This window comes from Crocodylus porosus, unplaced genomic scaffold (assembly GCF_001723895.1).
Source record: "Crocodylus porosus isolate Cpor-Errol unplaced genomic scaffold, CroPor_comp1, whole genome shotgun sequence".
Taxonomy (NCBI): Eukaryota; Metazoa; Chordata; order Crocodylia; family Crocodylidae; genus Crocodylus; species Crocodylus porosus.
In genome coordinates, this window is record NW_017728943.1 from 70,866,957 (window position 1) to 70,882,484 (window position 15,528).

At 39.0% G+C, this 15,528-nt stretch overlaps 1 protein-coding gene across 1 annotated transcript in view; it reads right to left on the reverse strand.

The window, feature by feature from the left end:
- Nucleotides 1-15,528, reverse strand: part of ENAH (enabled homolog (Drosophila)) — a gene marked incomplete at its 5' end in the record, with an annotated part of 181,415 nt that overhangs the window by 20,109 nt on the left and 145,778 nt on the right. The window contains 7 exons of the mRNA XM_019549546.1: nt 2,391-2,457; nt 5,020-5,068; nt 5,410-5,464; nt 5,879-6,012; nt 6,293-6,600; nt 8,190-8,990; nt 11,006-11,325. Coding sequence (XP_019405091.1) covers nt 2,391-2,457; nt 5,020-5,068; nt 5,410-5,464; nt 5,879-6,012; nt 6,293-6,600; nt 8,190-8,990; nt 11,006-11,325 — 1,734 coding nt within the window. The remainder of the gene's footprint in view (nt 1-2,390; nt 2,458-5,019; nt 5,069-5,409; nt 5,465-5,878; nt 6,013-6,292; nt 6,601-8,189; nt 8,991-11,005; nt 11,326-15,528) is intronic.

Genomic DNA, 15,528 nt, shown 5'->3' on the forward strand with positions numbered 1-15,528 from the left:
AACTTAACAAGCTATATAATAGAGCTAAGCTATATGCATTTTTAATCTGATTTATAGTGTAACTGACTGCTTTCAGAAAATTACTGTATCAGATAAACCAGGGACTATTAAATGAAAGATGTTTAAGTAATTTAGAAGTGCAGACCTAAATAAGAGAAGCGTAGTTTTAAATAAGACAGTAGGTGCTTTATATATATTTACCATGAATACTAATTCCCTGGATACCAAAGATAGAAAATTCTGCTTATCATTTTTTCAAACATTCCACCAATCCTCCTATGTGACTCATGCCCTCTTTGCACAGGCTGGAGACAAATTTCAGCTCAAGGAGAATTTTCTTCCCTGAAAAATAAGCTTTGATGTCAAAGCATTAAACCAAATGGCCAAATGTGCTTTATACAATAGTGTTCAATGACTGATTCTGGAGAGCAAGACCTACATGAAGACAATTCCCAGCATAAATTACTTGCTGAGGCAGATGTGTCAAACCTAAAATGGTTTAAATGTATTCAAGGACATCTAGGTGACACTTCTTAAATGTTGATATGGGTTTGGGACTTTAAATAAAAGAAACAGTGAAAGACTGTCTTCACTTAGTTATGGTGGCACTGGACAATAAACTTTGTCAATACTTTTCCAGGCCAGAAATAAAAAATTCTTGTTTTAATAGATGAATCCTTCAAAAATATAACTAAAAGGCTATGGACAATCCAAACTATATTAAGATCTCTTGTTAGATGTTGTAGAAGATGCATCAAAATCTTGATGAAGCATTTTCATGATGTGAAATCCAAGTCCTAACTTACAAATACCTCGCAGGACTGTTCTGAGACCAGCTTCACTCACGCAGGTGACAAGCTGTTCATAAGAAATGACAGTTCTACAGCTCAACTAACTGAAGTAGTCACAATGATAAATGCTGGTTTTTTTTTTAAAAAAAAGGCAGCGTGTGGGAGTCATGGCCATAGAAACAGGCAGAACAAACATTTAAAACCTAGTTCAGATTCTGTGCACAGACTACAAGGTTAAACCTGGTTTCATACAAGATATGGTGTTAACAAAACGGCAGAGGAAAAAAACACCAACGGAAATAACCCCATTTTGACCATTCTACTTTTAACTCTGACAATTGCTTCAGGAGTGGAAATCTGTCCCTGAAGGGTTCTATGTCATTGGCTATCAAACACAGAACACTAAATCTCAAAGACTGCTTGCATTAGCAGTGAGAGAAAACAAAGCAAGGATGTTGTCTCAAGACTAAAGAGTCATCAACTGCTTGAGCCTGCCTGGTTTCTGAAAATAAGAAAAAGGTGCTAGAAGGCTGACTGGCCCTTAGGCACTACCTTTTATTTTAGTTGCCAGATGTCAGAATGTTTTGCCAGTGATACCAATGGGACATTCAACTAAGTAACAATTCTTTCCTTCTATTTGGTTATCAAACCTTATTTCAGCTGCTTCCATTAGCCTTTTCTATCCCTGCGAATTCTAGTGCAAAATACTTATTTGAAAGAACAGTCTCCCCCAGGTCTACCTGAAATTCTGCAAATTATCTTAAGACACTTAAGATACTAACAAAGAAAAAAGTCTGTCTTTTGATTAACTGATGGCAAATTCTTATCAAGTGCCTTATGAGGAACACTGAAATGAACAATTCCTTTCCTCCCCCAGTGGCCAAGTATATGCATTTTGGACACTTGGAGGAACAGCCATCAAATAAGTTGTCCCAAACTGTAGAATTACTATTGCAGCCATTTCTGTCATCATCTAACTAGCCTGTGATGTTCCAGCTGGCATACAGGCAATAATGCAGTCGCATATATTGAAAGGCCTGCACATTTTAAGGTGACGCCAAGGATGGGGCTGACCCAAAGAATTGCTCAAGGCTGCTTTCAGAATCAGATTTAATCAAGTTTATATATTTAGTGAGATAAGTATATTTCAACTAGCACAATAATACTGACTAATCTGTCAGATAGATTCATCTTCTGTGCATGAACAGTCTCTCTAATCTGACTGAGGTCAGGAGGTTAACTAGCATTTAAAGATTCTTTAGAAGGAAAATTAAAAGTTTTGATAACCAAAGTTATACTGCAATTCATACAGTTATGCTCTGAAAGCTGTTAATAAGATTCTATTTTGCTTTCTATTGTATTTAGTATCAAAACCTCATTTATCACTCCTCCTCAAACCTCATTAGCAAAACGTACATTTTATCCAATAACAAAGTTACACTTCTAACCCCATAAAAATATTAAAACAAAACAGTTTCAGATGCTGTAGCATATTCAGGTGGGTTTTTGCAATTTTAATCCCGTCAGTTTTAAGCAGCATGAGTAATGACAATGACGTACATGTGAAAAGGATAAGTACTGGTATAAAAAGCAGGATACCTGGAAATAACAGGTGACTTGCTTCCATTCACTGTATTTGTTCTTTCCCAAGGCTTTCTTGTTAGTTCTTTAAGAAATAATTAAAGTGAAATTGTTAAACAACATACTCATTACATTGCCTTAACAATGCATCTGAAGTAATTTCATGTAGATGTGAGTAAATTAGTTAGGAACCTCACCACTCTACACTAACCCTAGTATTATAAAAGCCTAAATCTGACTGTCTACATGTAATGCTTTATTCACACTCTGACTGAATAACAAACAGCCAATCAGAGCACGAAGAAGCATTCAAACAGAAGGCAGCCTGCTGCAGAAGTGGGGGGAGGACAGTGGGCATGGCCTAGTCCAGCCCAGCCCAACACGGCAGCTACAGGGGGAAAGGAGGAGCAAGCCCCTTGTTGGCCCCAGGCCCACTCCTCCTCCAACCCCTGCTCCCCTGCATCGGCCCCAAGCCTGCTCTTCCCATCCCCACACTGTCACCAGGTCGGCCCGGGCCCACTGCTTGCCCCCGCCACAGCAGCCCAGCTTCTCCCCACCCTCAGGCCTGTTCCTTCCCTGCACTGGGCCCAGGCTTGCTCCTTCCTTCCTTCCACCACTGCAGGAGAGAAGGGGGAGCAGGCCCGGACAGGGGGGAGGGGTGCTGGGGCTCCCTCCCCACCCGCTCCCCTCCTGTCACTCTTGATGGACAATTAGCTAGATCTTCAATATGAAAGCTGCCACCTGCAATACTCTCATCACTTTTATCAGATTACACTGTCATTGTATTGAGACTCAATCATGGATCACTATATAAACACTAAAGAGAGAGGCAGAGGGGGAGACAGAGGGGCTGCCTCAAGCTACTTATAATCTTTAACTAAAGTGAAAAAATAAAATACCTACAAAAAGATTAGAGTTTTAAAATTTTGTCTAACACATAAAAAGAACAATACTGGAGCTTTCAAGTTAGCTGGGTTCTGTTTCAAGCTGCAGACATGCCTTACAATGGAGCTGTCCAGCTGGTGAACTGTGAGCAGCATGAAGTCCCTAAAAGGTTAGCATGCAGCCCATGGGCTCCTGCCCAGACCCTACCCACACTGTGTACTCTGCAGCCTACAAGGTGCAGAGGATCTGGGGGTCTGCTCATCCACCAATGCAGTATGTAGTCTCTAAGTCTGTGGCCCTCATGGCATGCAGCCCCTGGATACTTGGAAGTTAGACCGCCCTGTTTTACAAACACTGCTAAAAACAGTTTCAGCAGACCTAGAGTATTACAAGAAGGCTGGACTATTTTCCTTAACAAACAAAATATGTATTTTACTTCACAGTGTAATTTTTATTCTTTTTAGTGAAATTACCTTATATGTTTAATATTAAGAACAGTTTATTGTTTTGTCTTGTAAATGAATGTAAAATGAGACCTAAAACTACTGAAAAAGAATATTGCTTTAGCTTGTTAGCTGAACAAGTACAAGTAAAATCATGGTACAGTAGGTAGCGCACTGGAGGACAGCCTTGGTTTATACACTCTTAGTTCTGCCATGGACCTTCTGTGTGATGCTGAGCAAGTTACTGCACTTGTGTCTCTATTTCCCTTTTGTGCCTCATCTGTTTTTGTCTATTTAGATAAAACACTTTAGGGTAAGGCCTGTTTCTGTATTTGTCCAGTATCCTGTACATAGGATGCTATATCTCAGATGAGGCCTACTCCAGAACCACCACTTTTTTCAGACTTAAGTGGGGAACTGCCCTCATACTTCATCAAGAATGAACCATTCATGATTAAACCCAGCAAATAAAAGCATTCCACTGTGTATAAATAAGGCTATTGCAGTTACTGCATATCTGCCAACATTTTAGGTCTGACCATAACTATCTTGTTTTCTTCCACCTGAGTACTACCTTCAAATGGAAAGATTAGATAAAAGGGCTATCAAACAATTTTTCTTATGTTCCCGGCCAGCTGCCTCCCTTTCCTTACACACTTTAACTACTCCATCCTGGCTCGGAGTAAGATAAATTGTATTTCACCTGAGACACTTATTCTTTTACTAAACTTGGTAGACAAATTGTTCTACAATACAACACATGATGGTCTGATATGGAATATGAAAGAGTTCTAATTTAGTTATTGGAAATAAGTGTCATATATACTGCCATCAGTCCTTGCTATTTTTTTAAAAACTGGATACACTTTGAATATTTCCAGTGTATAACTTGCATGAAACTTTATATTTGGTTGTGTGCATCTAAATGCCAGACAGGTGGATCCATTAAAAATGTACAACTTTGCTCACCCTCACTTTGTTCAAATGAAGTACCTTTTCAAGTCTCACTAGAGCGTAAGATCTTTTTAATAAAATTATCAACAGACTTGCATAAAATAACACAAGAAAAGATCACTGGCAAGGATGATAACTAAGGATAAACCAATCTTTGGATAAAGTATATCAATATACCAACAGAGATTTATTTTAAATTATTGGACATGCTAAGACAGTTTTATTCTTTCCCCCAAAAGGAGAAGTATTCAGGATTAAAAAGTCTGATACCATATCAATTCAGTTTGTAACAGAATTTTAGGATGAACATTTAGAGAGGATTTACAGAGGGTGTATCATTCACAACACAAATCTACATTACTTACCAGGTGTACTCGTTGAAGAAGCTTTTGATGTTGATGGTTCTGATTCTTCCTGATTAAAGAAGAAAAAGAAAGTCTTAGAAAGTTAAGTAGGCTGGTCATGTACATTTATGTACAGCTGTTTAACTGAACTGTTGAAATATTTGTAATTTTTTAATAGGAAGTTATTGGTTCTATTCACATGAATTTTTTTTAAAACTACACAAGCAATTTGTAAGTACCAAAATTTAAATATGTAACACAACTTTACTATACCAAAATCTTCTGAAAAAGGGGTGTTATGATTCATATTAAAATAAACTATAAATGGCCGTTAATTTCACCATTAAAATGGCTTAAGTGTACATCTAGCGTTGAATAATTCAAAGCAAACAAAATCATTTGTCAACTTACAATTTTATCCTCCTTTTGTTCTGGTTCTGTTGATCCCTTTTCTGCAATTCTTCTCCTACAATGAAAAGACACAAATTGGTAGATGGCTAAAGTTTTCAATGCTAGAGCTAAAAGATGGAAAACATTTGTTTAGTGATACCTGAAAGCAACATCAATTTAAAAGGAGTAAAAACCAGTGACAAAGAGGCACTTTTCACAGATTTTTATCCCATGCTACTAAATGGAAGGCCCATGCAGAAGAAACAAGCTACCTCATTTATATGAGCGAACCTATTTATAAATTACCATCAAAAGCTCAGAGTAAACAAATATCTCTAACTGACATATTTCTCCAAGTTACAAATTGATGTTAATAGTAGGTACAAGAGTTTCAGACAGGTTTGCTTCTTATGCTGATGTAATCTCTTTAAGATAACAAGGAAAAAATTCTGCTGGTTACAGTTGCTTAGGAATTAAATGATATGCTTACCTCCTGGCCAGCAGGGCACTCATTTCCTCCATTAATCCACTCCCCCCTAAGGGAAGTGGCCCATTTCCACGACTGCTATCTGCTTTAGATAAAGCAGAACTTGTTCCTCCACTTGAACTAGAAGATTCTTCACCCTTTATGACAATACACAAAATAATGTTGCAAGTCTAAATTAGTTTATAAAATGCATCATTTTACATTAATGCAAGAAAACTGATTTTAGAAGCTACAAAAATCAAATAGGGATAAATGAATCTGCTGTGAATAAGTCCTGCAACGCTGCTTTAATCAGCCACGTTATCTTTTGGATAGCCCTATTTCTGCTATACAGCGTACTAAATGGAAATTATTCCAAAGTTACCCATAGTTTTTCAAAGCAGAAGTCAGAAAAGTAAAATGCAGAATTACATTTACCCGTGACACTTTCCTAAGTTTGGCTCCAGCCAGTGCAGCTGCTAGTCCAGTTAAAGGGCGATTGTCTTCAGACATATATCCCATAGAAAATCCAGAGGCAGGGAGAGGAGGAGCAGGAGGTGGAGGAGGAGCAGGAGGAGGAACTTGGCTGGGAAGGGGAGGAGGTGGCGGTGGTGGTGGTGGCCCTGAGGGTGGAAGAGGTGGTGGTGGTGGTGGACCAGGAGGAGGTGGGACCGCTACTGAAGCCTGGATTGGGCCAGGTGGCAGTGGGGGTGGGGGTGGAGGTGCAGGTGGTCCTTGGATGACACCTATTCAAAAGAAAAGAAAAAGAATGTAGAGTAGGGATTTTTTAAATAGAAATAAGGACTTTTCTTGTATATCATGTAGTCTTTCCAAATTCATTAGAAAATAGTTTGGTCTTTACCCATGAAAATAATCTACCTCGGAAGGAAAAACTTTTAAAACCCATTAGAGGGTAGGATATGGTATAAAAATGCTTCAGAACAGGTCAAATAGCTGCTGCGATTATTTAGAATATGATAACACTAAATTGGCCTTTGTACCATAAACTGGAAGATTCCTATGGTAAGGCAGAGAACAGAGCAGAATTTTTAAAGCAAGCAAATAAGAATTGTAAGCATGGTAATTAATAAGAAAAATAATAATTTACCTGGGAACCCATAATGGCTTTAAATTGAGCTTATAATGTAATTCAACTTTAGAACCAGATACTCCTGCTCTCCAGCACTTAAAAAATGTTTAGAAGTGGAAGCATTTTCAACTCTAGTCTCTAGACAATTTAATCTGACATGAAACATTTTGGGACTCAAAATTCAAATAGTTTAATATAAACATATGTTAGTGAGTTATCAGCTGGTTATTCTAGTAAGACAGAACTTAAGGGAGATAAGTTTTCATTTTGTGAAAGAAAAATTTACATGACTAATTATGCAATTCAGATTGATATGCAGTATGCCTATATTTTGAAAACCACCATATAAATATAAACACATATGCAAAATAGGGGATTACATTACCACAAAATGGCAAACACAAATGAAAGTGCAACTTAATGGCTTAAAAACTCAGCCCTCTATCCCAGTTGCTATAGGCCAGTCTTTATAAGTGGCTGATGGACTGTTGGATCATCACCTAATCTAACAAATCTCTAACAGTTTGACTTCAAACAAAAGTTGCATTGATTTAACTAAAATTTACGTACGGGCACTCAAATTGATTTTCAAAATCATATTCATGTCAAATTAAGTGTGTCCCCAGGGTTTTGCACTGGTTGAACTAGACTGATTTTAAAGCCAGTTTTAGCTAAATTGGTTTAACTCTATGTTACTATTCTAAAATGTAAGCATATAATCTCAAACTCACTCTGGAATTATATAGTAGTTGCATTCTGATTTCTAAAACTTGAACTACATTATAAGCATCACTTGATAGCTCAAACTACCTTTCACTAAAGTTGGTTCAAAACCGCAATATATGTTCCTTCATTTATGCTCTAAATTAAAGAACTAATTACTACTGCATTAATATTAAGAAATTCTAAATCAACCAATGATGCAGAATTCATCAAATAAGAATCTCACTTAATTTTTTCTTGAAGCATGAGATCCAAAGAGCCTGGACATGTTACAGAATAATGTAACCCCCATATTTTTCTCTATTAAACTTTTTAATGCCCCCAACTTGCACTCTGTATTCTATGGTGGTATTAAGACCACTGCAACTTTCAACATGTTTCTAGGTTTTTTGGACAGGGTGGGATATAAACCTAATAAATAAATAAATAAATATTTTAAAGGCAACTAAGGGGCTTTTGATGCAAATTATTTTAGAGTGCACACCTGTTTAGTTAATTAGTAGCAATAACAGAAAGCCTTACCCTGCTGGGTCGGAGGTTCAATCGGCTGAGAGGCTGCCTGCAAGACTGGCTCAGAAGCAGAGGAGTCTCCCAGCACAGAGTTTAGAGAGTTCTCAACAGAGGCAGGGGTAGCTGCAGAGGGAGAAGGGAGAACACTAGGCTTGGATGAGGGAGTTGAGGCATTAGGGGAACTCGGAGAAGGAGAAGCTTGAGGTCCAGAGAGTGAGAGAGGTGGAAAGGAAGGCAGTGGTGGAGGTGGTGGTGGTGGCGGGGGAGTTGGACCTGAGGTAGAAGGTGAAGGAGCTGGATAAGCTACACATTCAGGAAGCCCATTGGGAGCAGTAGGGGATGGGGGCATTTGGGACAATGGACTAGAAGCAGGAATTGGGAGAACAGGTCTTGGACCAGTAGCCTTGCCTGGTGGACTGCTAATCATGACTGGCGGAGACGGGGGGAGAGGTGCAAAACTGGGAGCAGACCAGGCAACAGGCTTTGTATTTGGGGGCAAAGAACTTGGAGCATTCACAGGAGAAGGTGGTCGAGAACTTTTGTTCAGAGGACGAGGAACTGTAGCATAATGGGGAAGAACAGGGTGGAAGGCTGAGCCTAAAGATGTAGCAAAACGTGATGCAGAGTGCCTTAGTGGTGGTGTAGGGGGAGCGGAAGTCGCTGGTGCAGAAGTCACTACAGCATAATCCGGAGTGGAATCTGATATTGGTGCTGAGACTGCTTTTGCATATGATGGAGGAGGTGCTGAAGGAGGCTGGCAACTGGAGTATTCAGGAAGTGGAGTGCTATACAGGGAGTTGTCGAAAGATGGAGCTGGACAGAAGATGGAAAGCAGCAGCAAAGGCAGGATAAAAAAGGAGAAAGAGAAAAAGGGAGCTAATGAAGCAACAAAACCAGCATTCAAACAAAATGTATAAATGTAGACTACAGTTAGTACCAGAGGATTAGGCACAAGTGAAAATACTGTTAGGAAAGTTTTCACATACTATTAACAGCTGTTTTTGATTTCACCAACTATTTTTGTGCCTTTGTTTGAATTTACAAGGACGTTCTGGAAATCTAAAGAAATATGGAATAAGTTTGCTCAACTCCCATTGGTGGGATTGATCAGGTGACTGCTTTCTTAGGTCCTTCCATATCAGCTTGCATCTTACTTGGTTCCAAAACAAGTGTAGTAATCTTAATGTTAATTATAAATTCCACTAATAAAGCTCACAGCATCTAGGTGGCATGATTTTACTCCCCTCTTCTGAAAACAGAGATCACTTCATACAAAAAGTAAAAACAATTCAAGTAAAATGCCAAGAAAGTTGACACCTTCTTCCTCACACAACTTGTCTGTACAATAAATGCTTTAATTTTACCAATAGTTGATTTCTCATGTGCATTAAGTTTATTACTGAAGAACAGCTAAGAAATAATCAGATGGCTCACTATATTATAAAACAGGGAAGGTAAGGCTGGCTCTGGCTTATCTTTAGATCCATATCTACTTAGATAGTTCATTAATACATCTGCTGGTACATCAAACACATTGTACTGACATCTCACTACAAAGTTAATTAATAAATAAGGAATAAGACTCTTAGGCCCCAGCCCACATTACATGTATGCCACAACTCACATATTAATTGTGCCATGAATGGTAGGGGTACCCAACTGCATGCCCAATTTAAGGCACTATAAAATGAAACACCAGCCACAAAAATATTCTGCATGTAGAACATTTTCATCACTGGTTTCTATGGTGCCTTAACTGAACCAGTGGCATATTAACACACCAGTGCAGATTCTTAACAGTCAGCTGATTGTTAGGATTAGCAGTAGACATCCCTGAGTCTCCAGCTAAAGTAGCCTGGGGCTGCCCTGCAAGCTCCTGGCCAGGAGGAGCTGAAAGGTTCCCCCACTACAAAGCTGCCACGGTGAGGCTCAGCACAGGGGATGAGGTCCCTGGTGGCAGGGTGCAGGGGAGAGCTGAAGTGCTTCCCCTGCTAGGGCCTTTAAATGCCTGCATCTTGAACTAGCCCAGTGCAGTCCTGGGGACAACTGCTGGACCCAGCTGAGACAGCCCAGATGTCACAAGTGGGGCTTGCAGGCAGCCAGCTTTCTACTCGTCTTTGCAGGGGAACCCAGTATCATGATTTTTATAAAAACACATAAAAATCATGATCCCAGGCTCCCCTTGCAAGGGCAAGTAGGAAGGTGAGATTTGGAACTGATCCCTGATCCCCAAAATTGCACCTCCTGCCATGCATATGTAATAGGAGAGAAGACAATTGTTTGGACCAGGGATCAGATCCCATGGCGACATTAAATGAATATGTAGCAGTGGCTTTATTTCAAGGCAGACCTTTCACTATCAATCATGGCTTATGAACATGTACACCTCTAACACTTAGATTCCCATATAATTGATGGTGTCATTTTCAGATTATACGTATAAAATACAGCCTGGCTTAATTGAGCAAACTAGATTAGAAAGTATTTAGAAACCGTAGTTCGTTTTTAACAGGTCATGCCTCAGCAGGACCAGCATATTAAAACACTTTCATGCAGTTAGAAAATACAGTAAACTAAGTATTTTACTCAAAAACCACTAGAAATCAAGGCAATTCTGAAACATTGTTGTCAGGGGCTCCTATGGGAATCTATGTCTTTCATAGTGAAAAGTGATGCTCATCCAGGAAATCAAAGTATGAAATCTTTGAGAAACCATTTATTTGTACAGAAGTTATATAATTACTATCAATTCTTCCCAGCCCTATTGCATTGACCATATATGCAAATAATCAAGACAGTAATCAAACACACTGTTCTAAAATTCTTACCAGCATTTGAAATTCTTCTCTCTCTTTCCCATTCCAGTTGTTCCCTTTCTAACTGTTCTTGCCGTTCTCTCTCTTGCCTTTCCCGTTCAAGCCGCTCCAGTCTCTCTCGTTCTTGCCTCTCTCTTTCTTGTCTCTCCCTTTCTAGACGTTCCTGCCGCTCTCTTTCTTGCCGCTCTCTTTCTAGCTGTTCTTGTTCTAGACGCTCTCTTTCAAGTCTTTCCCTTTCTAGTCGCTCTCTTTCCAGCCTCTCCCGTTCCATTCTTTCACGATCCAGCCTCTCCCGTTCCAGCTCCTTCTGCCGTTGCTGCTCTTGCAACTGTCTACAATTAAGAAAAATTGAAGAATGAAAACAGGCGACCAAGAAATTACTTGGGCAAGGGGTTCTACGTTTTTTAGGCTTTTACTGTTTAGGCAACTTCCTGATCTTGGCACTAATGAAGACAATGCTATGGGTAGAAAGAGATGCTGCCTTTGTGCCACAATAACGTTTTTTATCCCTTGTCACACCATAAATTGCAGCTGATAGAGGATCATGCTCAACTTTCCCTGCTTCCAGAGACATGTCTCTGACTTCCCCTGCTTAATGAGGTACATCCCAGACATGTCTCAGTAAGTGGGAAAAGCAAAATGCGTATTCCCAGGACCTGAGGGGCCCAATCCTGTGCAGGAGTTTCCCCATTAGCCCTGGGAGAAATTGCCACCTGTTGTCCTGCAGTATCAACAGAAGGAACAATGGGCAATGTACATTTAATCCAATTTAGTAGATCTGCTGTGCCAGGGCACATCACAGCTAATCTGTCTCATTTGGTGATGTCTATATTGTGATACTTCTTATCCACTCAAGAGTCTTACTTATATACATTAACTTCTCCAACTAATGTAATAATTAGGTAAGTTATTAAGAGTAACAGAATAGTTATATATCCAGTTTCTTTTTTTACTAGTGGCCTATCAAAGTACAATATACATATTTAAATTTTGGGAGGCAGCTTCCAAATGCAAGACTGAAAAACCATTAGTGCTAAATAATTTACTAACCAATATCTAGTTTTTCAAGTTTGGGAGCTGCAAAATATATTTGTGCTTGTTTTATATATATTATCAGTTTACATATGAAGTGATGATATAAAGAACCCAGAACAATCACACAAAAACACAATTCTCACAACAATATAAAATGTCTCTCTTACAAGTTAATCATAACAGGTAATATAAAGGAAGACTTTTTCTGCAAAGACAACACTGATACACCCCCCCACACACACACACAGAGTATACATTACCTATCAACATTTTCCAGCTTGAATAACACATTGGCAAATCAATGAAGATCAGCTTGATTATTATCTAGTATTGTTTTGAATCAGGAGATTCAAAACCTAAGGATTCCTTCATTTTTGTGAAGCCAGAGTAGCCAGTTAGACAATACTTTTTGCAGTCACTGGCACAGAGGCATGAGTGAAGTAGTGCAATGCTGCACTACAGCTATCCCAAGCTAGAAGATCGCCAACACACTTTAAAACTGTCTAAAGGCAAAAGTCAGAGACAATCTGGCACCCCAGAATGGAGTTTATGACTTGGCCCCTTGCTGCAAGCTTCAAATCTCCACTCCACAGAGAGCTCAAGTTACCTGTGCTTACCCTTGCTGCAAATACCCAGCCCCTCTGCAGCAAGAACAAACAGAGGCAGAGAGCAGCAGGGAGAGTTATGGAAGAAGATGCTGAGGAAGAGAGACAGTTTGGTACAGTTCCATACTTCCCAATCCCCCTTGGGCCAGATTGGACATCTTCACAGGCCAGATCTAGTCCGGGTGCTGAAGGTTGCCAACTCCTGGTCTAAGGTTTCTCTTAACTATGCCCAGGCCTGTATAGAACTTGCTCTGTAATCAAGGAGCTTTCAACCACTCCTTAACAGCTTCTCAACTATTTCCTACTTTTGCTCAGCAGGTACCAGGAAGAGATGAAAATTTGGGTCCAGGTTTAAGAAATTAGACTAATTTTCAACTTTGCTATTCAAGACTTATTTTACTAAAGACAGTTTTTCCAAGGCATACTTTTATAAAAGCTAGAAGTCTAAAATATTTGAGAACTGTTTACATTTGCACTGACACTTAATCTGCTCACACAGAACACCATTAACTCTCAAGGAATGGACACACAACAGGTTTACTCCAGTTAGTTGATCTTCCCATGTAGCAAGTCACCAGTATCAAAGGTAAAATCCTCCCCTGAAATACATGTAGTAACTTTATTATGTAGAAAAATTACTACATAATAGGTGTCATGTTCTCACTCTCATAGTTAGTTTATCCTAGAGTAACCCTTTGCTCAATGGCACTGGTCACTGTTCAATAATTAAAGCTCCACCTTCCTTTCTATTATAAGACTCATCTGACTAAAATCTACCAAAAAGATCTAGGAAATTTTATACAACAGGGACATCAAAGATAGGGCTGGCCTGCAGAGCCCTATGATCTGCCCTGCAGTGCTGCCTGTGCATCCCAGATCAGGCCTGCATACTGCATAAAACATGCACCAGCTCCAGTTCAATGTGCTGCACATGGCATGAAAAGCCTGTCTGGTGTGCACTGCACAGGACTGCACACACAGCATGCAGCACACAGGGCCAGTCCAGCACAGGCACCATGTTGCATCCAAGCTGGAATAGCCTTCTGCACTGGAACCAGAAATGGGACTAGTTTGTGGGCCCAATCCAGCCTACAGATCAGACCTGTGCTTCTCATCCAGATGAGTTTGATACCCCTGGTCTGCTATATGTAAAGGTATTTTCTGCAGTACTTGAAGCTAATTAAACCTAAATTCTAACCCCTTAGAAATGGGGTAGAACATTTAGTAGAGATGTTAACATTTTACATTTAGTAGAAATGTTTAAAAAAAAATTTGGAAGTTTCACTTTTTAACGCTTTCTTTCCCTTTTGTTTTTTGACAAATACCAATTTTATTGAACACTGATTTCTTCAGCTGAGATCTAACATTTAAGACTAAAATTTATATGTTGAATTTGAAGTTTCAAAATGTATTTCCTTTAGTGGAATGTCAGTAAGAAACACTAGCGCACAGAGCTTGTTATAACATCTCAAAAGACCACCAGAAATGTATTTAACGTTTCATTTTTTAAAAAGATACTCTTTCTTCCTTACTGATATATAATTGCATTGGCATAACCCAAATGTAAGGGAGGTTCATAACAAAAAAAAAAAAAGGACATTTGCAATCAATTGGCTTTTTGGAAGGTACCTGGGTTCCCCAAAACTTCTGCAGAGTGAAAAAACTCAAGGCTTTTAAGACTTACTGGATACTTCTTTCCCCCTGCAGAGCTGAAGTAATCCTAAGTAAGTATAAGGATGGACAAGACAAAGGCATCCCTTGTCAGCTCAAAACCACTTCATAAACATTAGCCATTGTAGTATGCTTTTATCATATTCTAAAAAGATTTACTCTCAGGGGAAGAGATTAATTTAATAGCCATGACTCTTGAAGACTTTGGACTCCCTAGTGGTAGTAGTTTGGTAATAATGGAAGACTTGTTAGTAAAAATGGACCAAAAATGTATCAAATAACTTGGTAATACTTGGTAACTATTTTCAGTCATTACTGATCAGGGATAATACCTGAATCAGTATTTTTAAATCAAAATACCAAACTTGAGCCATTCAGCACCCCTACTGTATGTATGGCATTATTTACTTTTGTTCCATGCATTTCCCCACTTTCCATTTTCTTCAGCACCTACAAGATTAAAAAGCAAATGAAGGAAAAGCTTATCCAGAAAGCCAGGAGCAGGAAAAAAATGAGCATTTACATCAGTGATTTACAGCCAGGGTGCTGGGAGATCTCTTTAAGAGTCTGGCAGGGTACCGCACAAAATTAACACCATTAGATATACACACACCTACAAGATACGTAAGAGATCCAGAGATTTCAAGAAGGAATCCAGTGTCAAAAACATTATGACCTGTTGTGGTCTTTTGAGTTCTATGCCGCAAAAGAATTGCTCTATTATTCTTCTGTTGTGAAAAAACAAGTGAAAGCTAATACCTGGCTTTTTTAGAGGGGGTACCTTGAGTTTAAGAAAGGTTAAGAACCCACTGGCTTATATTAGTAAGAATACTCTATTAACAGGGGGCAGCAAAATCCTTGTTAGAGCTTGCAAACATTTCCTGCCTATTATGTTTTATAAAGGTACCATTCACTGAAACAGCCTTATTAGTAATATTTTTTCTGTCAATCCATTTAATATTACTTAGCTTTAAATATTTAAAGCCATTCATATCATTCAGTATGCATTTTTATAGATACCATTATCCATTTCCCTAGCCAATCTAGAGTCCTTCTCTTTTACAGTAAGCCATATATATTTTGGTTGCGTGACCATAAGCAAGCTATTGTGTTAATTATCCAACTGCAAGTGTGAGAATTCACCAGTTGGCTAGCTAGAAATTTATTTGTCCCTCCCTCACCCTGTTTTGTGAAGTTAGAATCCTCTGTTCACATGCTTTTAAG